General features: G+C 44.5%; 1 protein-coding gene and 1 non-coding gene across 2 annotated transcripts in view; both read left to right on the top strand.

Annotated features, from left to right (window-relative positions):
- Positions 1 to 78: 78 nt before the first annotated feature.
- TRNAT-CGU (transfer RNA threonine (anticodon CGU)) lies at positions 79 to 151 on the top strand. The gene has a single exon. It is a non-coding gene; the product is annotated as a tRNA-Thr (tRNA).
- Positions 152 to 8,321: 8,170 nt separating this feature from the next.
- LOC119163096 (astacin-like metalloprotease toxin 5) overlaps positions 8,322 to 25,634 on the top strand; it is a 71,092-nt gene continuing 53,779 nt past the window's right edge. The window contains exons 1-2 of the mRNA XM_037415029.2: positions 8,322 to 8,491; positions 19,496 to 19,566. Of these exons, the coding sequence (XP_037270926.2) occupies positions 8,380 to 8,491; positions 19,496 to 19,566 (183 nt within the window). The 5' untranslated portion in view covers positions 8,322 to 8,379. The remainder of the gene's footprint in view (positions 8,492 to 19,495; positions 19,567 to 25,634) is intronic.

The raw sequence follows: 25,634 nt of genomic DNA, 5'->3' as shown, positions 1-25,634 counted from the left end.
GGCTTATAGATGGCGCTGACTGTCGCTCCTACTTCTAAATTCACAGATAAACCCAAAAAAGTGGATGGAGGGAGGGCCGCTGTGATAGCTCAGTGGTTAGAGCATCGAACGCGTAATTCGAAGGTCGTAGGTTCGATTCCTGCTCACAGTTGGTAATTTTTTCATCCACTTTTCTTTCTTCCTATTTACATTCCATTGATTTTAATAACTTCCCCTGTACATTCCTTGGCATTACTGTCTGTTATATCTCATATATATATATATATATATATATATATATATATATATATATATATATATATATATATCATCTGTTAATCTGCGTAAATTCGTTGTAACAAGTTCTCATTTTGTAACGACTACTTAAATTGCCCTACTTCCCAAATGTTACATTGGCGTAACGCCATTGGAAGCCAGCAAACTGATAACGATGTTTTGTATTATTAATGTAGTGCTATTAATAAATATTAAGTGTCAAAAGTGTAGGCAGGCACTGGTGCATCTTGTTTTGGGAAATTGAACTTGTATGTGTACACACACACACACACACACACACACATACACACACACACACACACATCTTATTTATACTTATTTATACTTATACCTACAGCATCCTCTGGGGGCATTGTTGTAGGGGGGTTTACAATTTCAAAGTACATTTAAATCAGTGGGAACAAGTTGAATTGCACGATACACAAAAATAAAAACAAATCAAAAATACCTAAATCACAGCATACAATATCGTTGTATGATCACATACTCCTTTAAAAGGAAAGGAAACGCTGTGGAAGGGGCGGTCAATGTTTTTTTGGAAGACTGTTCCATTCGTGTATAGTTTAGGAAAAAAGTATTTGCATACGTTGATATTCGGCACATATATTCACACACTTTCAAAGGATGGTCCCGTCGTGATGAGATGTATGTTGGTGGTATGATGTATTTGTTTTTATCGATCCCAGTTTTGTCGTTTATTAGGTTGTTGAAAAAGACATAGCCTGATATATTTACGCCTTGAGGAGAGTAACGGCCAACCAAGTGAACTAATGATTTCCCTAGACCTTCTGGTGAAGTTGTAATCACCCGTCATAAACCGGGCGGCACGTTTCTGAAGGCGCTCCAATGCACCAATATTTAACTTTGTGGCCGGGTCCCATGCAGTGCAAGCACATTCTAAAATCGGGCGTACATTTGACACGTAAAGAACTTGTTTAAGAACAGAGGGTATGGTTCTGAAATTGCGGCGTAGGAAGTTCAGCACGCGACTGGCTTTAACTGATACCATGCGAACATGATCATTCCACGATAGTGTGCTTTTGATGACAACGCCAAGATACTTGTATTCATTTTGGTATCCTTTCCATGAAGTAATTTGTAATAAAAGGCTGCTTTTTCTTGGTAAACCTAACGACCCAGCACTATGACAGGTTAAGCTGCATTTTGCACGTACTGCACTATGCTGTTACTGAGTCAAAGACTTTCTGCAGTTGTTCGGAATCTTGAGTGCACTTAATTTCACGATATATGCAGCAGTAATCTGCGTACAACCTCACTTGACTATTCACGCATTCAGTAAGATCATTGATATAAATCAAAAAGAGAAGTGGCCCCAGAATGGAGCCTTGTGGCAATCCTGAAATGACGTCTACGTGTGACAACGACGCGCCATCGATGATAGTGCATTGTTTCCTGCATGAGAGATAAGCTTGTAGCCATGCAGACATATTGAATCACGATATTTTCAGTAAAAGGAGCGAGTGTGTATCAGTGTCAAAAGCCTTGCTGAAGTCTAAAAAAAATGCGATCAATTTGGCTACCGGAATTTAACGTTGCGGCGATGTCATGTGTATATTCCACGAGTTGCGCACCGCAGGAAAACGCTTTCCGGAAACCGTGCTGTGTTGGACAGAAAAAAATTGTTTGTCTGAAGATGCTTTGCCAAGTTCGAGTATATAATATGCTCAAGTGTCTTACAGGACACACATGTTAACGAAATGGGCCGGTAGTTGCAAGTACTTAACTTGTCACCACTCTTGAAAATAGGAATTACATTTGCTCGTTTCCAGTCATCAGGTAATGTACCCTGCAATAAAGAATTTCTGAACACAGCTGCAAGAAATGGGCTTATTGAAAGGGCACAGTTCTTTAAAATGAAGTTTGAGATTTGATCTGGCCCTGATGCCGAGTTCGCACTAAGGTTTTTTTTAAAGAGATGCAACACCCTGTCCTGAAATTTCAAACTCCGCCATTTCCGATAACTTTACCGTGTTGCACATTGTAGTTTGAACGGCTGATGAAACCGAAAACACAGACTGAAAGTACCAGTTAAAGCATTCAGCTTTACTTGTACTGTCCGACAAGTATTTAGTTACCATCGTTTATATCAGGAATACCAACAGGAACCTTTGTCTTTCTTTTAACGTATTTCTAGACGAGTTTCGTGTTAGTTTTCACCTTAATACTCAGATCACTAAAGTATGCTCTCTCTGCTTTCCTCAGATCTTTGGTTATCTTCTTACCAAGTAGTTTCATCTGTTTGTATGTTTCAGGGTCTGACATGTGACAATATTTGCGATAGAGACAATCTCTTCTGTTCATGAGCACTTGAAGTTTCTTATTTAGCCGTGGCTTATCATTTCGTTATTTGGCTGATATGACTCGTGATGGTACAAAAGTTTGAGTTAGAGATAACAGTTTTGTTTTTAGCTCATTCCACAAGCCATTCACGTCAGTACATGAGCATAGTTCTGGAAACTCAGGTAAATAAGCGTCTAGTTTTGTTGAAATAAAAGCGTAGTCTCCTTTTTCATATAAAAACACCTTTCTGGGACCGGAAGCTGGTTGTTGAGCTACAGCTAAGCACATTTTGACAAGGACAACGTCATGATCACTAATACCTGGCACTGTAACAACAGAGGAAGCAGGAGTTTGATCATTACAAAGAAAAACAAAACAGGTCTAATACGTTTGCACTAGTACTGCACACCCTCGTGGGGGCTCTCACAAGCTGATATAACTGATGGGCATTCACGATTTCTTGAATAACTCTATGTAGCAGTGACTCACTGTGAATTATTGGTTTGAATGAGGACCATGCAACATCGGGTAGGTTAAAATCACCGGAAACCATTATGTATGTTGTATTTAGGGTTGACAAAATATTGCTTAAAGTAAATAAAGTCTCGGGTGCTGTATTACTAGGGGGCCTGTAGAAGGAACCAACAGCCACAGTTGAGCCACCATTCGCATAACCTTACACCACACAGATTCACAAAAGTCACTAACACCATAAATACGAACGCTACTGATACTGTTATGGATCTTTAGAAATAAACCACCTCCGTGCACCGTGCGGTCCCTTCGGTATATTGCATAGGTCAACAGAAAGAATTTATGATCTGCGATGGTGGTATAGAGCCAAGATTCCGTGCCAAAAACTATGTGTAGTTTAGACATGTCTAATAACGAAAGAAATTCTGTTCTTTTGTTTTTCAAACTGCGACAGTTAACTACGATGCACGTTGGTTCATTTTTTCTCAACTCTTTTGTCAGTAAAACGGCATTTCGAGGTGATTGCTATCTACGACTAGGCACAACTCTATCTTCAGCACTGTTATACAGGAATATTTGGTCATTCATGAATAACTTATTAAAACGAAGATTAAGATCACCACCCTTTCCTTTAGCGTATTTAATCAATTTTTGCCTCCCTAGCCTGACTTTGGGTGAATAGTCTTCACTGATTCTAAAGTTGGTTCCCTTTAGCTTGCCAGAAGATTTCAGCACGCGTTCTTTTTTTTAAAGATAGAAACATTGATATGACGGGCCTTTTCCTCACCACCGAATATCGGCCTAATCTGTGACTTCGTTCAATAGCGTCAGAGGAAATTTTCAGCTGTAAGTCAATAGAACAAAAAGAAATAACATTTTCCTCTCATTGTGCCCACGTTTCCTTCTCATTGTCTGGGAAACCATAAAATACCAGGTTATTTCGACGATCCCTACTTTCGAGGTCATCCTGACAATCTTTCGTAGCCTGACATGCACGCGCAAGCACTCCACATTGAGCTGCAAGTCGCTCAAGTTCTTTTTTGGCCCGTGTTACCTAGGGGGGTGTTATTTTCTACGCACGTTAATCTATCATTTACATCTGCCACTCGCTGCTCAAGCGCCTGGTGCTCTTTCCGCACTGAATGTATTTCTTCTGTTATTTTTTTGTTGAAAAGCTTCGTGGTTAGCTCGGATAGAGCTAAGTTCATCAAGAATGGCAGACTGAGAGATCTGCATTGAAGGTAATGTCATGATGGTGTCGAACATTTGCTTTTCCTGTTGTGGTGCTTGAGGGCCTGGGTTTTGCTCTATATCCCCAGATAACAGCTAGATCATTTTCATCATATCACCACACGCGACAGCACTCGCGTGCAAGGCCGACAGGTAGCAAAGCACCGAACAAAGAACAGCAGTGGGATCTGGCGCCGATTTCTTATACGGCCTACCGTATACAGTGAGGTAAAAGTAACTAACCTGAAGAAATACTCGACGTAAGTTTCCGGCAGCCATGTCGGCGCCAGATCCCAAAGCGGTTGAATGGTGGGTGTGATTTTGTAGTGCTTCGCTGTCACGGTGCTTCCATCGTTGCCAGCTGCATATCCGCTCGCAACCGAACGTTGATACCGCTGGCAGCGCCGTCATGTCGAGTGACATTTGGACCGCAGGAAAGCAAGGAAGTTCAATAAAGAAGTCAGAAATGTTCGGCAGCCATGTTGGCGCCATATATATATATATATATATATATATATATATATATATATATATATATATATATATATATATATATATATATATATATATATATATATATATATATATATATATATACTGGGCTGCTGACCCGCAGGTCGCGGGATTGGCTGCATTTCCGATGGAGGCGGAAATGTTGTAGGCCCATGTGCTCAGATTTGGGAGCACGTTAAAGAACCCCAAGTGGTCGAAATTCCCGGAGCCCTCCACTACGGCGTCTCTCATAATGAAATGGTGGTTTGGGACGTTAAACAACACATATCAATCGATCATATCAACACGCATATAACTCACACGTCACCGCTGCATTAACAATATCTATGCAATGTCCCTTAGCACAGCTACTAGTTTTAGGCGGTGCATTTCTCGTCCGACTGCGTTAGACTTGAACTAGCTTTAAGACGGCATACTGTCGAAAAGGTGAAGTTTACAGTGCGCATTTGTACAACGCTATATTTAGCTTCGCCAACTGGAAACGGTCGGCGCAAGGCTAGCACCCAGAATTTTTTTTTTGAGGGGGGCTGGGTGGAGCAGAATGAGTAACTTTGCCAATTGGTGGTTGCGTGAATGCGTGTAAATATTTTCGTAAAGCACTTGACGTCCCCTTATGGGAGGCCTAGGCCCGGCCACCTAAACCTGCTGGTTTCTTATAATAAAGTGTATTCCTCCTACGCTGAAAAGTCAAATTACAAAAATAATTCATGGCGTAGGGGGTTCGGATTCTCTTCCTCTCTCCTCTATACTTATGGCCTCTTGGTACGGCGTGCGCTTGAAACGGTATTTTTTAAAATCTCACCGCTTTCTGAGCACAGCTACCTTCCAATAGATTGTCTCAGTTATTCTGAATATTGTAGACGCCCAATCAACGAAGAAAGAGTTAAGAAGAAGAAATCAGTATAAAACACGCCCTTTCTGAACTTTTTTGATCTCTCACAAGGGCTTTTTGGAGTTCAAATACAGTAAATTGGCTTGTCATACTTCAAGGGCTATGACATCATGTGCTAGACAAGAATGATGGGCAGGTACAAAGAAATCTGCATCAAGAAAGCGCGACAGAGGAGCCAAAGCGCATAGCAGTTCCTGCACGCAGCACGTGGCTCTTCCAGTACTATTAGACTGCAGCGCCGCTGCTATGGGCAATGCGGAAGGGATCAGGCGATGAGGCGTGGTCAAGCCTCTTAACACTTCTAGTACGCTCTAGCGGGGGGGGGGGGGGGACATGCCACGGCCGCATGCCGTGGCATGTCGCCACGCGTTTTAAACGGGAATGCATTTCTTAGTCAGGTAATGTCGGGCATACGGCGTTGTATGCGGCGGTGTACGCCTCTCCGCTCAAAAACATCCGAAAATGTGTGCTTGCTCTATCTCCTCCCTGCGCCCCAGTCTCCCGCCCGCTCGAGCCTCACTCTCGATCGTTCGCTGGCTGGGCTCCTCTCTAGAACATGCGAAAATGTTTCCTTGAGCCATCGCTGTGAAATGCCAACACCGAGCCGTGAAAGCTGGCGCACCACTCTCCCGTCCGCATGCTCCTCACTCTCGACCATTCGCTGGCTGGGCGCCTTTCAAGGCGATCGCAGACGTCGGTGAAAGCGAATGTCTGACAGCAACGGTACCCTCTCTCAGCGCAAAAAATGCATGCGCATTTTCTCATGAATCTCTTCGGGGAGGGGGAGGGCATTTTTTTCACCGTATATTTGGGGTTCTGCTCATGCGTCTGAAGATAAAAAAGGACGCCGCGTACATCGGTGTCATTCGAGATGAGAAATGACGAGAAAATGCATGTTCTGCCCATAGGCGTATCAGCCGGGGGAGGGGGGACAAGGTGGTGCTAGCCCTTCCACTGAGAAAAGTTGGGCTGAGCCCCCCCACTTTCATCCGTGCTTCATGGTCACTCTTGGCTGCACGCTGGGGAAAATAACAGGTAAGGCGAAGTTTTCCGTCGCATAAGTAATCACTCAATTTTGTTCTTACGGGAGAATGAAAATGTTACGAGGCAATGTCACAACAGAGTGAAACTTCGCCAACATTTCCACTGTGATCATTTTCTTTGTAGGCTCTTTGCCCTGCAGGTCGCCTATGCGACGTTCTCACGTTTTGTGCTGTAGTATTGCAGAGCAGGCAAACGCTGAACCGAAGCCCTATAATATTACGTGACTTGTTCATGCGTTTATACTGCTGCGACCTGTTGATGTACTTACGGATGGGAACAAGCAAACTGTTTATGAACCGGTCAAAGCATTTGTTGCTTCTAGAAAATAATTTTGTTGAAAAGAGATATATCATCACCACTGCTCTGTCGAAGCTGTTTCGAGCTGGTGAGTGTGACGAATCGTTTTTGATGTTTAAGTTTTTATGTACTGATAGGCCAAAAATTCTTTCCGCTTTAGTTTATGATAAACCTGATCAGCCTTGCCTTTGGTAACTTGGAGCCATAACGGCAGCTTGCAAAGTGGCCACAAATGAAGCAGTGAACTCGAGCTCAGTAGGAAGCTCAGCTTTTAAGCTTGCCCCACAATTCCACCCACTGGACCAGGGAGAATGTTAAATACCGTGGTTTTTACCACTATAGAGGCTTAGTTAGGAGTCAGGCTAGTTGATTTTGACTCAACTTGAATTGTGTTTTACAAATCAAAATACATCTCGGACAGCAAAGAAGCACACACGTGCAGCGCTGCTTATTTCTTTCTATTTCTCTTTCTCTCAGCAAGTATTAGCTCAAAAAGATGTATACACGGACAAACTACTAAACACCATTATGCTGCAAGAGGGAATTTTTCATTAAACTCATAATCTATCGCGCCAGCTGCTATGTGTACCCGCTGCTTATGTGATTGGCAGCTAGCCTAGTTGAATACCATTTAGAAGGCGATGCTCTCCAGCTTCGTGACGTCATGTAACAAGCAGACGATTTTGTGGCTCACAAAACATTTTAACACCGAAGAATCAATGGCAAACAATATGGCGTATCGCAAATGGTTTATTCTTTTATATTTTACGTGGCCGTGCATATTAAAGCTTGCTAGGGTGTCGGCGCAAGAGAGACAGAACAAAAAAGTGCGAACGGTACGAAAGCTCTAAAAGCCTGAAAGGTTAACCTTTAATATCAAGGCGTCACAAGCGGAAGAAGATAACATTTTGCGTCACATGTTGACGCGGCCGCGTGGGACGCACTCGGTCAATTTTCCCGTTTGAGGAGGCATAGCTGAAAACCGCATCGCCTACATTCCTTTATAATCGAACGAGGAGAATGAAACGCAAACAACCTAAAAGGTGTACTCTTCTACAGTTGCAGAGTGTAATCATCAGCAAACAGTGCCATTGTAAAAATGGGCAACACGTTCGCCGACAGCGCGTTGTTATCGCAACAATGCATTTTGCAACATCGTCAGGCAATTTGGTTTCTTTGTCTTTTGGCGAACACGCACCGAACACTAGCGTGCCCGATTAGTGGTCGTGGTGGATATCTAATCGTGGCAAACAGGGTTTGGCGACCGTCGCTATAAATGGCATTCATTGTGGTGAGCGAACACTGAACAGAGAGTGTATGAACTTTGGCAGCGAGCACAGAAAATCGCTATCATGCACGTAGTACAGGCTCTGAGTGTCGTTGCGCTCACGTTCATTTCTTCCATGCCCGGAAGGCAACAGGCTGCTCCCACGGCAAAGCCGGTGGCTCAGTGGAAACACCCAGGTAAGTGTAGCGATGACTTAAAAATTATACAACTCGATTGACGTTGATATGACCGTGACGGGCTGACCATATAATAGAACAAAAATTAAGGCAGCTTCGAACGGGTGTGACAAGTGCGGAGTCGGGCTGCTCTTTTTGTTTCTCGTGGGATCCGTCTTTGTTTCCTCCTATCTTTCCTTTTTCAAACCTTTCCTTTATTTTTGTTTTCTTTCACTATTTTTATACATTACTTCTTCCTTCTTTCTCTTCTTCTGTCCTTTTCTTGCTCTCCCTATTTTTCCTTTGTCTTGTCTCTTTTTGTTCCTTGATCGTTTGCTGTCTCTGTTTCTCTAATTTTATTCATGGTTTTGCCCGAGTTAAGGCAAGCAACAACAGCATAAAACAGCATATGACAGCCCAACTTCCGATGGAGGCGCAAATGTTGTAGGTCCGTGTGCTCAGATTTGGGTGCACGTTAAAGAACCCCAGGTGGTCGAACTTTCAGGAGCCCTCTACTACGGCGTCTCTCAAGATCATATGCTGGTTTTGGGACGTTAAACCCCACATATCAATCATACGACAGCCCAGGCCCTGAATTGCTCTGACCTTATAATCATCAAGATTCTCAAAGAACAAAAATATCACAGCATATCCACGGACTGAATGATCATGAGTGGGTCGAAGCGTCCGTTAGTACGTCCGCGCTTGCGTCAGTCCATGCATCCGTTTATTCGTCCGTCCATTCGTGCATTCGAACGTGCGTTCATCAATGTGTCCATGCGTCCATACGTTCGCGTGTCCGTGCACGCGTCCGTCAATCCATCTAGTGAACAACCCATATACCGCCACCGCACACCTTTTCGTCATATATTTATCATATAAAAATACCGCGTTCCAGCGGACATTCCAAGAATTAAACGAGGGTGGCTACTACTACTACTACTACTACTACTACTACTACTACTACTACTACATACAGCACGAACGCATGAACCACGGCCTAAGGAGCTTCGCCCCTAAAATCACCGCCATGTCCACAGACTCAATGATGTTAAAGGAGCTTACTCGGAGGTTCACCAAGTGTTTCTTGGAGAGACCATTTTTCTAGGAAGGTTTGTTAACAAGTTGGCACATAATGTCTATAGTACGTCGTGGGCATCGTAGTCGGGTACGTTCTACAGCCGTCACTGTACAGTGGTGGCCACGTCGATGGGCACGTTAACCACCTGCCCCTTTATGCATTACTGGCCGCTGCCGTGAGTCAAATGCCTAACGCTCATAAAAGGCAGACTTGAAGCTATCAGGCGTTTTTCAACGGGGTTGAGAGCAGGCAGGTGAGGGGGCTTGGGGAATATTAGTGACCCGTGCGTAACACTCATCGTAAAAGCTTGTCACGTGCTGCCATGCTATGAAGCGACCAGAACGAAGAGGAAAAAGTCGCGAGGAGGCTGGTGCGCGAGCCATCGAAGCCTGATGACTTGTTCGAAGCCATGTGGCAAGCCTTGATGTGCGTACTGGGCGCAACCTTCGTGTGCGAGCCACGCCACTTCCTTCGGCGCTCACACGAATCCTCCCTAATGCCCTAGGTGGTGGCGTGCCATCTAGTCAGCATTGTTGTAACCAATGCCTTGAGCGGCGACCGAAGAAGTGTACACCGACAACACTGGCATACACGCCGGCCACCGACCATCACCGCCGGACAAGGCACATTTAGAAGATTACCGAGCAAGCTCCTAAAAAAAAACGAACACTTTGGCGCGAGCGAACACTAATTATGCTACAGATGGCCAGGCTATTCATGCTTTTGCCAATGCTACGTTATGCTACAACAGCACACGATGACAGCGTACGACAGCCCGAGCCCCTGAAGTGCTCAGCACTTAAAAATCAAGGTGAATGTTTCCTTTTTAAAGCTCACACCAGAACCTCTGGAAACGACGACACAAAGTTTCAAAATTTTTCATTTGTATTTCGGCCACGCAGGCTGAATGAACTTTTCTGAACCTTGGTATGTTATGTTATTGGCGCGCACTGAGGACAATGTACTTTGTAATTATTGATTGGAAACTACGTAGGCACAGGTAATCGTCTTCGAGAGTTTATGACGTCACGGTGATTGGTTTGGGAACATCAAGGTGGCGTCGCCAAGCACGCTTTCTTTCTGTGTGTTTTTCTAGCTTACCACCAAGTGTATTTTTTATGAAAACGTATTTGTTCTGGAATAGTTGAGGAGGAGATCACTACTAGGAGAAAAATTGTATTTTTCCCTTAGCATCCATTTAAACACCTAAAAAAGCAATGAAATGGCAAAGCTTTGGTGAAGCTTTGCCATTTCATCAATTTGGTGAAGGGCTTTAAATTAATGATAATTAAGCGGATAAACTTGTAGTGTCGTTGCAAAACAAAGCAGACGATCGTACTTTTACTATTATAATGCGTCTGCCATAGGCGGCAATTTAACACCTATGACCTCGGGCAGCGCCGCAGCACAACGTATCAACTTTAAACGTTACGTGAGTGACACTGAAGTACCTGAAAACTTTTTCATGTTAGCGGGTCAATTATCATGCATACATGTTAGTGTGCGTATTGGTATGTGTGTGCCTACATATACATATGTAAAATGGTGGGAATCGAGCACGCCCTCCCCTTTAGAGCCTCATTCCCTCATCTTGCGCGAGTGCTGACCACGTGTGGCTCGAGCGCTAGGAACATGGCCACCGTTGTTTCGCCGCCAGGCCATTTTGTCTGGGGCGAGCAGTGCGTCTATTTAAGGACAAGCGTGTCCGAACAATCGCAGCGTACTGTTAGCAGACGTACCTCCATACATAAAAAAAAAGTTCAGGGAACGAGGTCTGAAGCCACCGAACTCACTCATCACTCATCACGGCGTTTTGTGCCACTGATATGGCGCAGATTTTATACGTCGTAGTAGGCAGATATCAGGACAACCAACCGGCTGGTAAAACGCTGCGGGGTACGGCTGCCATATTATTCTTTTGGATGGAAACTCACTTCTTGCGCAAGGTACTTTAGCACCCCCCCCTCTCCCCTATTGCCGCTCTTCGCGAACCACTTCACTAAAGACGCGTTCACACCTGAGAGTTGAGGAAAAACGAAAATGCCAGAGCGGCCCGAAAACCCCGACTGCGCGCTTTGAAGATGTTCACATTAGGTCTGCCCCATGCCGCCACTGCGGCCGTCCATACATTGACAATTATTTTAATTTCGCCTGCTTTCTGAGAACCAAAGTTCGTACCAAATTCTAGTTATTCACATGAATAAGTGAAAAGAGACAGCTCACAGCTTTTCAAATGTTGTTTTGGGAGATAAGCCAGCAAAAACGACTCGAGCGAATGCTCCGGCAACGGCGGCGGCGCATTCAGCTGGCTGTACACAAACGCGATACACGTTGGGGCACGCCGACTCGCTGCCACTGCCCCACCTACTTCCAAAGTTCTCGGCGATCGTAATCCCAGACAGGCTCTCGATGAGCGCGTCCTCGTTAAGGCCATCAAGCTTCGTCGTGCTGCACGGGTAGTTTTCGATTGGAGCCGATGCGAGCCACTCCCGACGCCTGTGCCGCCATGTTGAATCTGTGGCCGGCTGGTTAGGTCACGTGGTTTGATCTAGCGCAGCCAAGGCTGTGAAACGGTAACCGGATACGGTTTTACATGGCGGAAAAATCGCGCTCGGACCAATTTTTGCGCGCCGGGCGCTGCGTTGTTTTTCGATCGCTTGGGTGGTGGAACGAGCTACTTTCCGGAGAGTTTTGCCGGTGTCGCTCTCTTCGAGGCCAAGCATGATTAGGGCTCAGTGTTGTATGCGTTACAGAAAAAAGAATACGTTACCCATTACGCTAACAAAAAAGGCACGCGTTACCACCCTACGTTACGCGCAGAAAAATGTAACGCACACAAAAGACACATAACGCAAGTTACTCGTGCCATTGCAGCACTATCAAACGGCGCGCCCTTGCTGCAGGAACCAGAATAACAATTTAATAAATTTCAATTTATGCTTCATACAAAACCCCTACTAATACTATGATTTTAGCTTAGTTACTGTAAAATTAAAAAAACACTGTACAATTGTGCCATACTTGAGCAATGTTTACTGTATCGTTGCATGTGGTGTTTATAACGTTTCGGCCCATGGTAAAGGCAATTCCTCCGAGTGAGCTTAGAGAGAAAATGTTATTTCATCATCAATGATCTCCTCAAGAAAAACATCACTGACATCAAACATACAGTAAGTCTGAGGACGTGCTTCTATTGGCGAGCAAAATAAATGCACAGATCCTGTAGGAGGAAATATTACGTAAAATATGTAGTCCGCGAAAAAAAATAATAAGACAGCTATGTTATATATTCGCAAGAAAAATTGTCAGTGTTCATGCAAAGCCATTCAAGGTGAGCCTCGCTCTCACAGAAATTCAACAACCAGAAACGTACAGTCGCAGTCAGTGGTAGTTGAAACGGCTTTTATCTTAAAAAGAGAGGTGATAAACGGCCCAGCAGCATTTCATGGACAAAATTCATGACATATGACTCGAAATATTTAAGGGAAAACTACATTTTGAAGCTGTCGTCAGACAGCTTACCCACTTATTATTGAACACGTCCACCCCGACGGTGAAGAGTTTGGTGGTTGATGGACGCATTAGGTGATAATCCTATATTATCAACGCCTGGAAGGCCGATAGCGCTCCACCGTTGCCACAAAATGATAGTTCTGAGAATGTGTAGTTCTGCATAAGACTCCCTGGAGGATTGGAATCAAAGCAACGAGTAATGGGATACCCCAGGTCACCAGAAAATGTTAACAGCACGTTTTGTAACGTAAGTAACCTTACTAAGTGGCAACGAATATGATACTGAACTACCGACAAAAATTAAAGCATGATCGGTGATGGCGTTAGTGAAAGTTCAGTGTGAAAGCTAAAACAACGTCTAAAACAATGACATTAGGAACTGCAGTGCCTCACTTACCGAGGAAAAAAACGTAAATGCACGAGAACACATGCGCTATGAGTAAGACATTCGTAAATTGATCCGAATGACGTAAGAGTTACCGCCTTACCACTTACAACAATCACTGGTAATCGAACTAGCTGCACTATCTTTCGTGCATAGAGAGACGTAATAAAAAGCTACTTGTTCGTTACTGTTTGATTCACAGAAGAAAGAACCACTGGAAGTTACTATGGGGAGTGGTGCGAGTAGTTAAAAATGTCCAATTTTTTCCTGGTTAAACTGGAGAGGTCGCGCGCACTATGTAGTGGGGCCCAGTTGAACCAAGCACGCTTGCTACTTCGGAGGCCATGGCAAGATATTTTTCAATGGCCGTTGTCGCTGCTGTGGCTTCCGCTACTTTCGCACTGCTGCTACTGGTGTCGGCGTTCGTGCAGTGAAGCCGAGCAACGTTGCGCACGGCCACAGTGACGTTACAGTTTCCACTTGAGGCGGGTAATTTGAAATCGGCTAACGCGATGCGGCCCACTAGAACGTGATTTTATTTCAAAACAAACGCTTACCTGGCACTAAAGTAGCCCTACGATGTTTCTAGATAGCTATTTGAGCAATCAGGTTAGCCTTATTATTTGCCTTTAGTGTCCATGTATGGTGTTCGGCTGCTGACGTAAAAGGTCACGTGTCTGATTCCATCCACGGAGGTCGAACTTGAATGGAGGTTAAAGGCCTGAGGCGCGTGTGCTGTGTGATATCAGGGCACTTTAAATAACACAATTGTAGAATCTTGGGCTCGTGTTTACACGTCGAGAGCGAGAAAAATAGCGCTGAATGAATGGGGACACGAGAATAATAGTAGAGCCTGTGTTGTATGCCTTTTTTTTTGTGTGTGTCCGCATACAAAGAGAGCTACTTTTCTCGTCTTTAATGAACGTTGAAATATCGAAATTTTTGGGGTTCTTCTCTACGGCATCTCTCATAATTCCACCATCGTTTTTTATTTATTTATAAAGTTTCTGCAACACCGTAGAGAGATTACTGCAGGGGGTATACACACAAAATCCAGTATGGTTGCTAACGTAACTGCAATAGTACGCGTTAAACATTCTGGAACATTACAACAACATATAATAACGACAGGCACAAAGAAAATATTCTAGTACAATGTGGCACGTGGCAAACATACTAAAAGTGAACAGGCATGTCACAATGCCAGGACAATATACAAAGTGCTGTTGTCGTTCAATGGGATGTAAAACTCCAGATAATATTTTTCTGTTTTTGCTGATAATATGGCGATTATTTGGTGTCGCCCAATTTTAGTCACCCATCAGCACTCGCAGTTTCAAGCGCACACATAGAGCCAACGAACTCTGGTTACAAGTAGGCACACACAGTTTCGCTGTAGGAAGACGTCATACGAAGAAGTCATCTCTTGATAAATCTTGTACCATATATACGTTTCACTGATGTTAAGATATAGGAATCAAGTCACCCAAAATGTACTCTTTTAATTGCTAGAGCTGCGAAGTGGCAGGATAATTAAGCAGAGCCTACGTCACGTGTTCGAAAATTCTAAAGCCTGGGAGGCACAAGCAACACTTCAATATTCCGCCCCGACGAGAACGCGGACGCCGTTAAAATCCACCATATTGCTCAAAACAGCTGCGTGCCATAGATACTCAGCCACAGTGTCGGGTTCTCAAAGCAACACTTCTAATATCCGGCCTCCAATATCACGCTTTCAATAGCGGGCTTTTAATGCTTCCAATAATGCGATTTCCCAGATCGTTACAAAGCGTTCCTGAGTGATATTGGTGCAGGCTATGTACACATGGCAATCGCGATCAGGGGGTGTGAACCTGAGCAAGGTGACGTGAAAGTTATGAGGCTATCTTTCTATGTGTTGTTCTCTGAATATTAGGTGGGGAGGGTAAGCTTATCGTACAGTTCAAGTATTGAAGTGACGATGAATACCTCGTTAGATTTGGTATCATATCTGCGCTTGCTGAAAAGAGTCAAAAGCTCTATTTCAAAGATGAGACAATATACTGGGAACAAATAACACGGCAGTCAATACAATACGAGGGGCGTTGCCTGAACATGCTGTAATACTTGAAACGAACACAATACCCGCTATATTATCACTATCTACTATCCTCTAGGTTACCATGCAAGTCATGAAACCATAATGACAACCCGTGTGTACTGAAAGTTTTCAAGTGTACTTACGTCGGAATTTCCTCACCCGTTACTATTACTGTTGATAAGAAAGCTGATGTACTTTTCACGCGCAGCGCTTAGTCATTCTCGTTCATAATTTCAGTAACAAAATATTTCGTTTACACGTAAACAACTTTGACCGAACTCGAACAAAAAGAAAACTTTTATTCGGTAGGTGCGTTTTCGTATTGGTCTGCCGGCTTCGCTAATGATTTGCTCGCATCATGGTAGCAAGAAAAATTACGAAAATGTTTTAGCATCAGTCAATTTTTAATAGGAACCCTGGCCTTCACAAAGACATGTGAGTATGACGATGATATCAAGAAAAAAAACACTACTCAGCGCCTAAAGTTTTCGTTTAAAAATTGTACGTGAACGAAATAATTTAATTATTTCAAGTTTCCTATTATTACCATAATTATTGATTTATTAATGCACTACTTGAAATTATTTTGAAGTGATAGCACACTACCCAATAGCGACAGTTCAAGCGCTCAGTACCAAACTAAGCATGAACCGTCCATCTGCAACCCCAAGGAGACTCAGCTCTGTGAATGGTCGGAACAGCCCAAACGACTCTGTTGCTTTTTGGCTCTCATGTGATCTATTTTTTTTTAAATTGAGCACGTTGACAACACTGGTAGAGCAAATGCAAAAAAATATGCTATAGTGGTAGTACAACCTTTTTTTTTTAAGTATGGGGTAGTACACTGATCAACAAAACTTACTATGCACTTGCAGTCACTGATATTAAACACCTAAATGCCAGAGTTGAAAAAGCTGACATTTATTCATTACCCTGTGGTCTCATTGAAATCCGACTCACTCTTCTCCGAATAACCACAGTTATCGCGCCTAAACTACGCATTTTTCTGACATCAAATCTGGGCATCGGCTATTTATTTACCATCATTGTTATTTAAGAAGCCTACCGATTTTTGTAGCTTTACGACATGTCTTAAGATAGGGTATGTGGAACGCAGTTGGTGGCCGCAGTCGAAATTTTGGGATGATCGTACAGCTGTTTCTGAAAACTAGAAAAACGAGGCCCTTCCTGCCTACGTCTGACACGCTGGGGTTTCTATAAAAGCACGTAATAGCATGCGAGGAAGATTCATGTTTTCTTCTGGCATCAACAAAAGGGAATGTACAAAAAAACAGCCAAGCAGTGCCTTATGCATTCGCCAGAGACTACTCGGATGCACACGCCATCTTTTTGTTCTTCCAGTCAATTTTATTGATGTTCCCACCACCCTAGAAACTTTCACCCAATGAGGTGTCGTTTCACTGCCCCCGGTGTCGAAGGCAAGGCAGCCTGGTTTTGTATTGCCTCTAGGATTGGTTCACTTTTTAATACGTAAAAAAAAAGTCACAGCTTTGCCGCAAAAGCGAAGAAATGAATGCGATAGCAACAAATTGGAAGGTAACGCGCAGAATGGCAAGCAAATCAAAACGTGCCCCACGTTTAGCACGCACAAATGACGCGTGAAACGTACTCACAGGTGCAGATGAACGCCAATAAGCGTGTCAGTTGTCACTTTGCCGTGTCTCAAAAGCACGACCTTTTCGCAAACGGAGGCTGTGGAACGATTGCAGTGACCTTTGTGGTCCCCGTAACTACAAAATGATCATTTCAATGCAAGCCCAACACCAGCCAAGACATACGATCTCCCCCTCTTGGAGTTAAGGGTGCGCGAGAGAATCGTTTTTCTTTAAACTTAACATGAACACACTATCTGTGAAAACATGGTTTGAACAGCGAGGTATGTTTGTGCTAGGGTAGTGAACTGTATTTTATGTAGCAGAGTAGAGACTGTGGAACACGTTTTTATTGACTTGGAACGCTGTATTTTATTGGGTTGTACTGCAGAGAACTTTGGAGAAGGCGCTACCAATCGACGCCTACGGTATTCGTTTTGTGCCTCTTCAAACAAATTGTGTCCCGTATGACCACTTCTAGGTCTTCATAGCATATGGAGGTCACGTATGGATGTACAGAATGCTGAGCTCCAAGCGCAATCGGTTAAAGCCTGTTTTGTTGAACAGGTAACGGAGCTAAGAGAAGGGCTGGAACACGGAGGGGCAATCGATGAAATGCCTAGTATATTAGACACATTGAAAGCGTTAAAGGTTCCTAAGTAAATACAGCCAGACGTACGCACGCTGGTGGGTGATGTGGGGCATATGTATGTATGTATAAGATGTATTGAACTTGTAATTAAAAAAACCTCGGAGGTTCAGTGGTTGACACCTAGCATTCACCACGTGGAGGTACCACGTGCGATTGCACGCGCCAGAGTCTTTTTTCTAGATTTTTTGTTGCGTTTTCATATATATAGATACGTATACATATACGGTGCATGACATCGCCGCCGAAGCCGACGCCCACGCCGACGCTGGCGGTGAAATCATGCCGAAAATGTCCATAGGATTGCTTTCGCCATTAAACGTCATTTGGTCACATCATCCCGTTAACGCTTATTTTGTGACAATACACACAAAAAAAGGCAGCATATCCATGGAGTCAATGATGGAGAGGGGGGCGAAGCATCCGTCCGTTCATTCGTTCTTGCTTCCGTCCGTCCATGCGTCCGTCTGTGTGACTGCCGTGCATTGATTCGCCCGTCCGTGCGTGCGTCTGTTCGTGCGTCCGCACGTCCATCTGTGCGTCGGTCCCTGCTTTCTTCGATGCATCCGCCCCGGCGTCCGTGAATGCGTCCATCCGTCGGTGCAGCCATCCGTGAGTCCGTCCATACATCTCTCTGTGTGTCCATTCGTCCATCTATTCAACACTCCAAGTACCACCATATCACATATTTTCATCATATATTCCCCATATAGAAGCACCACCATTCAGCGGACATTCCAAGGACTAAACGAGAGGTGGCACACGCACACTTTCTTACGGGTTGCGCTTCGTGTCTACTTCAGACCTTTAACCACCTCGAGTTCATGGTATACTTTTGTTCACTGTATTCATTCCACTGCGGCCCAACGCTCGCTAAACCTTTTTAAAACCAAGGAGGTTAGGCCCAGCGAGTATAACGTAGGAACCCTTTTTTGTCAAAGATAGTGCTCAATGTACATGTCATTGGCTGTTAAGGGGAAATGAGAGACAGGAGAATTCGACTTTTAGTCAACGCGCACGCTGCGAATTTTTTATTGTTCCACAACGCACAGAAGAAATCTCTCACCGGCACCACCTTGGAGGTCAAAATGTAAGGTTGGTTACACACTACGACTACTACTACAACTACGAAGGACGAACGGGTGCTGCTATAAGGAGCCTTGCCCCTAAAATCCAACAGTTCTGGAGAATATGGAACATTGAAGAGATGAATTATTCTTGAAGAATGGGGTGTGTGCAGGAACCGACGTATCGTCGATGAGAGTAACCTTGTTCGAAGCTCGAACTGCCTTGAAGCTTTGAACAAGAAAATTCTCCGTGTTGAAACGAGGATTTAGAGGCAGCCTATTCTTACTAATTTCTCACGCACAGGGTGTCGTATGGGTGCAACCAACCAATTTCGTCGATGAGGGCGTCATGGTGATGCCACAGGTGAGATCATCGTGACGTCATCTGTGATCAGATGATGCGTTATGGGCCGTTCATATTGACGCCGACATCAAAGGTCACTTTTGGTGTTGAATCAAGCATCTAAAGTTTTAGTTTCCATGGTGGCTGCACAATCGCAGTGCTTTAGTCCCCTCTGGTTATTTTCAGCAACGTTTACGGTTTACGCGATGAGATGCTGACTAACAGAGCATGTGCGCGTATCGTAAGGCGTCTTTTCGAGTGTGTAACCAGAAGCATTGTGTCACGAATGTGCAGGAGTGTTGTCCTTGGAAATAGGAGGAGATTTCGAGGGTGATATACTTCTGCCCAGAAACAGGTCGACTGATGTAAGTACTATCTTTCTGTTTTTCTTTGAAAAGAATTGCTAAAAAACTTTAATATTGATTTCTGATGGAGATGTTGTGATGACGTGTTTTATGGCTGACCACCATCCTAATTCTGTAAGATAGCATAAGTTGGGTGCCAACGTATTTTTGTGTTTTGTAATTTCTTGCATTGTTTGAGTAAAACCAAGTGCTCAAAGGAATATACACTGAGTAGCAGAAAAAGAAACTTCATTGTGATGATCTACGTGCCGCAACCATGATGACGACGCATGAATTGAAAAGAACAGTGACAGCAGGTTTTTAGACGTTTGCAATCTGTGATTTGGGTGCCATGCGTGTTTGATGGTCGTACCGGAAAAGAAACGAACAAGTCTCTATTCCTGCTTAAATTGAATTACTTGTGAAGGGGTGTAGTGACTTCTTGCTTTACAGATGCAGCAGGAAAATATACTGTCAACGTTTGACTGGAAAAGGCGTCCTGTCGATGATGAGATATTATACAGCAGATAACCATGCATAGGTTTTGCAGGCTTTGTAAGTAATTGTCATAATTCACGAGTATAACCAAAACTGCGATATAAAATATGAGAGACGCCATAGTGGCGGTTTATAGAGATATTGCAACCAGTGGAAAAAAGGGCTCTTAAATTTGTGTATAAGTGTTCACAGATAAACCGATTTGATAGTGTTACGCACACAGGGCTAACACGTGACTTCGAGAATTTTATTCTCAGCACTCCGAATTGCTAAAACATAGTATCATCAAGCTGTGTTGAAATAATGCGCTCGATAAATCGTGTTGCCACCTGAACCAAAACAGTTTCAACGAGGAAGTGTCCCCGCTCTTGAAACCCCGTCTTTCTAGTAATATGTTAGTATCTGAAGCTGAAGTTGCACTGTGGTGCTTAAAAGTTGGTCGTGCCCTGCTTAGCGCAAACATAATGCCTCCTTTTGACAAAGGCAACGTGGCCGTCATTACGCAAGTCCCCCGAATATCACCTAACTAAAAGGGCCTGTCAGCAGGCTGTGACGTTTGTTTTACACCACCAAAAAACAAGCTCGATTATGCGTAGAGCAGAGCGCAGCAATGTCCTTTTCTTAATATTACAGCGCGCGCAGAGCTCCAAGAACAACTCCTGCGCTCCTTTCGTACACCAGTCCTCCTTTCCCGCGCAGTGACGCAAAGTCGGCGATCGGTGACTTGACGCAGCACGCAGCTCCTCTATTGGTCTAAACCAAATCTCACCCAACAGCAGTGAAGTCAACGCCAGTTCTTGTTCGCAACCAAAGCTACGAAACTGCCCCTTGTTTCTTCGAATTACGGTAATACAGACTTGGCTTCGCAGTTGTCGCGCGTACCATTCTCGCTCAACTACAGCTCAGGAAGCATAGCGCCTGCTTGAGCGTACTTCACCCTCGACATGAGCAACACGAGGAAAAAGCGTTGCCCATTGTCGGCTGCAAATCGAGTGACAAATCGAGTGAAGCATCGGCACCGGGTTAACAGTAAACAACCAGTCGTCTCAAGTGGAAGTGTCTTGCAACTGATCGAGGTCGCCGATGAAATCATTTTCAGACTTCGTGTGACATTGCCGAACAGGGCGGAGCCACGATGAACTGGCTGCACCTTTCCCTCTATGTGAGGAGGAAGGCTGGCGAGGCCACGCGAAAATTTGAAACAAGCTGAAACCAACGTTTTAACCCCTGTAACTTTCTTAATATAGCACATATTCGCAAAATTGTAGTGACAGCATGCCGACGAAATAAAAATGCGCATATTTCCCGTTATAACGATTTCGGACCTTCGGGTTGTTACCTGGCCCTTTAAAGAAAATAGTGGCTCAAGACGATGTACGGGTTGTATTCCAAGCGCCGAAGAAACTGTTTTCTTAGGTGCTGAGAATGCCAATAAAGATGAATGACAACTGCGTTAAGAATTACAAAGGAAATTTGTTAAGCGCTTGTCAGGAGTTGTTTGTTGTATTGCGCTATCTTTTATCTTTTAAGCACTTCTACACCGTACGAACAGAAACGTGCGTGAACGATCGCCACAGAGCGCCAGTGCAAGTGTAAAGAGAGGCCTGCAGAGGTTTACTGCAAATTACTGCAAATTACGAATTACTGCAAATTAGTGAAAGTACACATGCAGTACAAGAGCTGTGTGGAAGCGTGCACTTTCTCTTCGCAAGCTCTGTGTCCACCTTAAAACACTGTCTTGAACAGGGTACGCATATTCTTTGCGTCATTTCACAACAGATTAAAGGGACACTAAAATCAACTATCAAGTCGATGTTGATTGTTGAAATGGTGATCCAGAAGCCTCGTAGTGTTACTTTTGTGTGAAGGAAGGGCCTATTTTGAAATAAAGTCACGTTTTTAGTGCTCCGCATTGGGTTAGCACACTTCAAATTACCCGCCTCAAGAAGTGGACCGACTGGACCGTCTCACATCCCTGTTGCCATGCACAACGTTGCCCGGCTTTACTACGCTAGAAGCGGCATACTAAAAGTAGCGGGAGCCACAGCAGCAACAACGACCATTGATCAATTTCCCGCCATTGGCTTCGAGAATGCAGATGCTTTTGTTAAAACAGCGCCTCGCTAGGTAGCACTACCTGTCCCGTGTAACCACGCGAAATCTGAATTTTGAACCACTCGTGCCGTTCCCCATAGTAACGTCCGGTGATTCTTTTTCCCATGTGCGTTAATGATCTAAATATGCGGACGTTTTTGAAATTTGAAATTGAACTGTCCCCCCCTTCCCCTTGAAATGTGAATGCCATGGCAGAGAATCAAATACGGGTCTTCGAAATTTACATATGAGTTTCACTTAAGCGGTATTTAAGAGCATGTAGAAACTTTTTCAGCAGCATTAGTAGTGACTTGGCAACGTTGCCCTGAATTGGTTGTTCAGCGTGAGAAGTGTTGTAATGCTGCATGTTACGAACACCAGAGTATGCAAAATTGCCAATGTGGAAAGTTGTGAGTGCTTCCTATGGTAGACTTGGCAAAATCCTGTGAGATACATTTCCTGCACGGTTATTTCCAATACAAAGCCTGCAGTTCCCAGATAGGTTTTCTCGCTCCATTATTATTCACTCCTCCACATTCCAGCGAAAGAACACCACTTTTTTAAAACCGTACTGCATGATTGTCACGCTTCTAAGTACGCTCCCGCCTGCAGTTGAATGAAACTTAAGAAGCCCAGACAATCAAAACGCGAAAGCCAGTCACTCCGTGACTAAATAAATTTGTCCACGCTGATGCATTCGCCAATGTTCTCTGAAGGCAGTGTTGTGACGTCAAACCGAAGAGCTCACCCTTTGGGGAAAGTTCGTGTGCGTCGTCTTTGAATAGAAAATGTAGTGAAATTCAGATTTGTATTTGCCTACATGTTGAGAAAGCGGGAGTTGAATTGAAATGAATTGAGTTGAGCGGAGAAGAATTGAAATGTAGGGATAAGTGGCTAACGGAAAGGATAGTCTATCCTCAAGGCTGTTCGTGCGGAAAACGTAGCTGGGCACGCATGGGTTAATGAATGTTGTGCGAGCGGTATTGTGCGCAGCCATGAGCGTACAGCCGACGGCAAGATTTAGCACAATAAGAAATATAGGGAGTCAGTCAGTCTGTAAAAGACTTTAATAAATGGTTCTGAGGAGTTTAAGCCACCAGGGTGTCCACGAGGGACAGCCTCCCTTAGAAGTTGGCAGCCTGCCTTGGAGGAGGAGAGGCGTATCACTTAGGCCGTGGTCTGGGCCTCGGTCCCTTCATCGATGTTGTGCATGCTTAGTTGGTCGACACGGGAAGTGCTCGTGTTTTGAGGTAAACCAAGGACTTATTTAATGCTTTTACGTATGAGCGTGTTTAGTTGATCTTTTTTACCTTCGTCCAGTTGTGTGCAGAGGCGACGTTATTGATGTGACTCATCAGGAACTCGTGGTATATGTGCAGAAGGTTGATCTCTCCTAGGCCTCGTCTGCGACCCGAGACTCGCTGAATCAGTCGGACCATGTTTTCCGTTTTTGCTGTGATGTGTGTTATTGTTCGCGCATGGCAGCCAGTGGCCTCGATTAGGAGGTCGAGAATGCGTATGGGGTCCACGCGGGGTATTCGTTGCCAGTCTTTGGCGTGCAGCGCTATGGGTAGTTCATATTAGGGCGTTAAATTACTAACACCTTGACGAGATGTCCGTTATAGTAGCAACTCTAATTTCGTGGGCGACAGTCGCAGTCCAGTGTGTTTGAGGCAGGCTTTTGTTGTATCGAGAGTGCTTTAAAGGGCCTGCTCTAACTCCGTCAAGGAGCCCCCGGGCACCAGATGGTGATGTGATCTGCGTATATAGCATGGCTTATGCTAGTGACGCAACGTAGTTTGTCAGACAGTCCCTTCATTACTATATTAACAAAAAGGGAGTAATGGCTGCCCCTTGTGGTGTGCCATTGGAACCTGATGTATAAGCGTCGGATGTAAGTTGAGATATTGGAATCTTGGCCTTTTGGTCTTGTAAGAAAGAACGAATGTATGCCTTGAATTTTTCGCCAAGATCGAGGCTGGCAATGGATTACAGTATAAAGTGGTGGGAGATGCTGTTGAATGCTTTAGTGAGACCTAGGGCGAGGATGCCACGGACATCTCTCGTTTTTGAGCCGAAGATCATTTTCTTTTTTAACAGCATGAGGTACTGTGTTGATAAGCGTGAAGAGAACCCGAGCATGTTGAATGGAAAGAGTTTGCGATCCTATATGTAACATGATACACGATTTACGACGCCATGTTCAGCTGATTTTCCTATACAGAAGGTTAGGGAGATAGAGCGTAGATTGCCGAAGTTTAGTGGTTTACCTGGCTTTGAGAGAAGCATTACCGTGGCCATGCGGCATTGTTCAGGTAGTGGCCGGCTCTCCTCATGTGGTTAACGTCTTTTGTGAGTAGTGTGATGACTTGGTCGTCTAAATTTCGCAACAGGTGGTTGGTTACCTTGTCGGGGCCGGGGGCCGATGGACTGTTCAGATTGTGTAATGGTTCCCTAACTTCAGATTCCGTGAAAAGGTCGTCGAGTTCGGGTATTGTTTCACATTCTATTTGGGGGTAGTCGGTGGGTTGTGCAGTCTTTTGGAAAAAGTGTCATTTGGCAACTTCTTCAAGAAAGAATGATTACGTTTCTCCCGTCTTCTCGTACCACTGTAGGAGACGGTCCATGGCATGGCTCTGGTTGTCTTTTGTTTGGCGGTCGTCAAGCATGTATTTTGGGAGGTTTCATTTACCCCCAGTTCTCATGCGGCCGTCGACCAACGAGCGGAGTTCATGGCTTCGTGTGAGCTCCGTGCAATATTTTGCGATGTTTTGGTTTAGTGCAGATACGCGTTTTTGCAAGTGTCTGTTTAGTATTGTTTTTAGTGCGCGAGTATTGACGCTTATGCCTCGAGCAAATGTGCGAGGTTCGGGTCTGTTCTCAGGACCTCTAGTTCTCTTTGTATGGTTGTCGTTGTTTTGGCTATGTCTTCCTGAATTGAGGTGAGTAGTTCAATGAATGTGTTGTATTCATTTTGTGGGCATTTAGTATACCAATCCTCTTCATCTGTACATTACATCATTATCATGTGTTGCTCATGCATCCTCATCGTTGTCACGTAGCATCATCATCTTGAATCGTTCATCTCAGCTGTGGGCTGCCGGTTCCTTGGGCCTAATAAAGGTCTTCCAAAACTAAACTTCATACGTGGCGGAGGTGCTGTTAGATCCCCGTCATCATCTCGACCCCTCTACCCCCTGGAGCTACCTTCAGGTCGCCACTTGGGCCAGGTGTCCGGAAATATGTCGCTCCAAGAAGAGGTCAATGCTGCAGCCGTTCCCACTCCGCCACCGCGTGTCGTGCCTTCTCACGTCATTAACAGCCTCCAGCGTGAGCCCCATCCCTTCGCTGCTATGCTAGGGGAAGATGTGGAGGAAAGGGTGCACGACTTCGAACGTGTCGGCGCTGCTAACCGGTGGGATAACACCTACAAACTCGCTTACGTGTCATTCTACCTCACGGGTGTCGCGAAGACGTGGTTTCTCAACCACTTCATC

This window comes from Rhipicephalus microplus, chromosome 9, assembly GCF_043290135.1.
Source record: "Rhipicephalus microplus isolate Deutch F79 chromosome 9, USDA_Rmic, whole genome shotgun sequence".
Taxonomy (NCBI): domain Eukaryota; kingdom Metazoa; phylum Arthropoda; class Arachnida; order Ixodida; family Ixodidae; genus Rhipicephalus; species Rhipicephalus microplus.
Note: the sequence above shows the minus strand (reverse complement) of the source record. Positions and strands in the feature narration are given on the sequence as shown.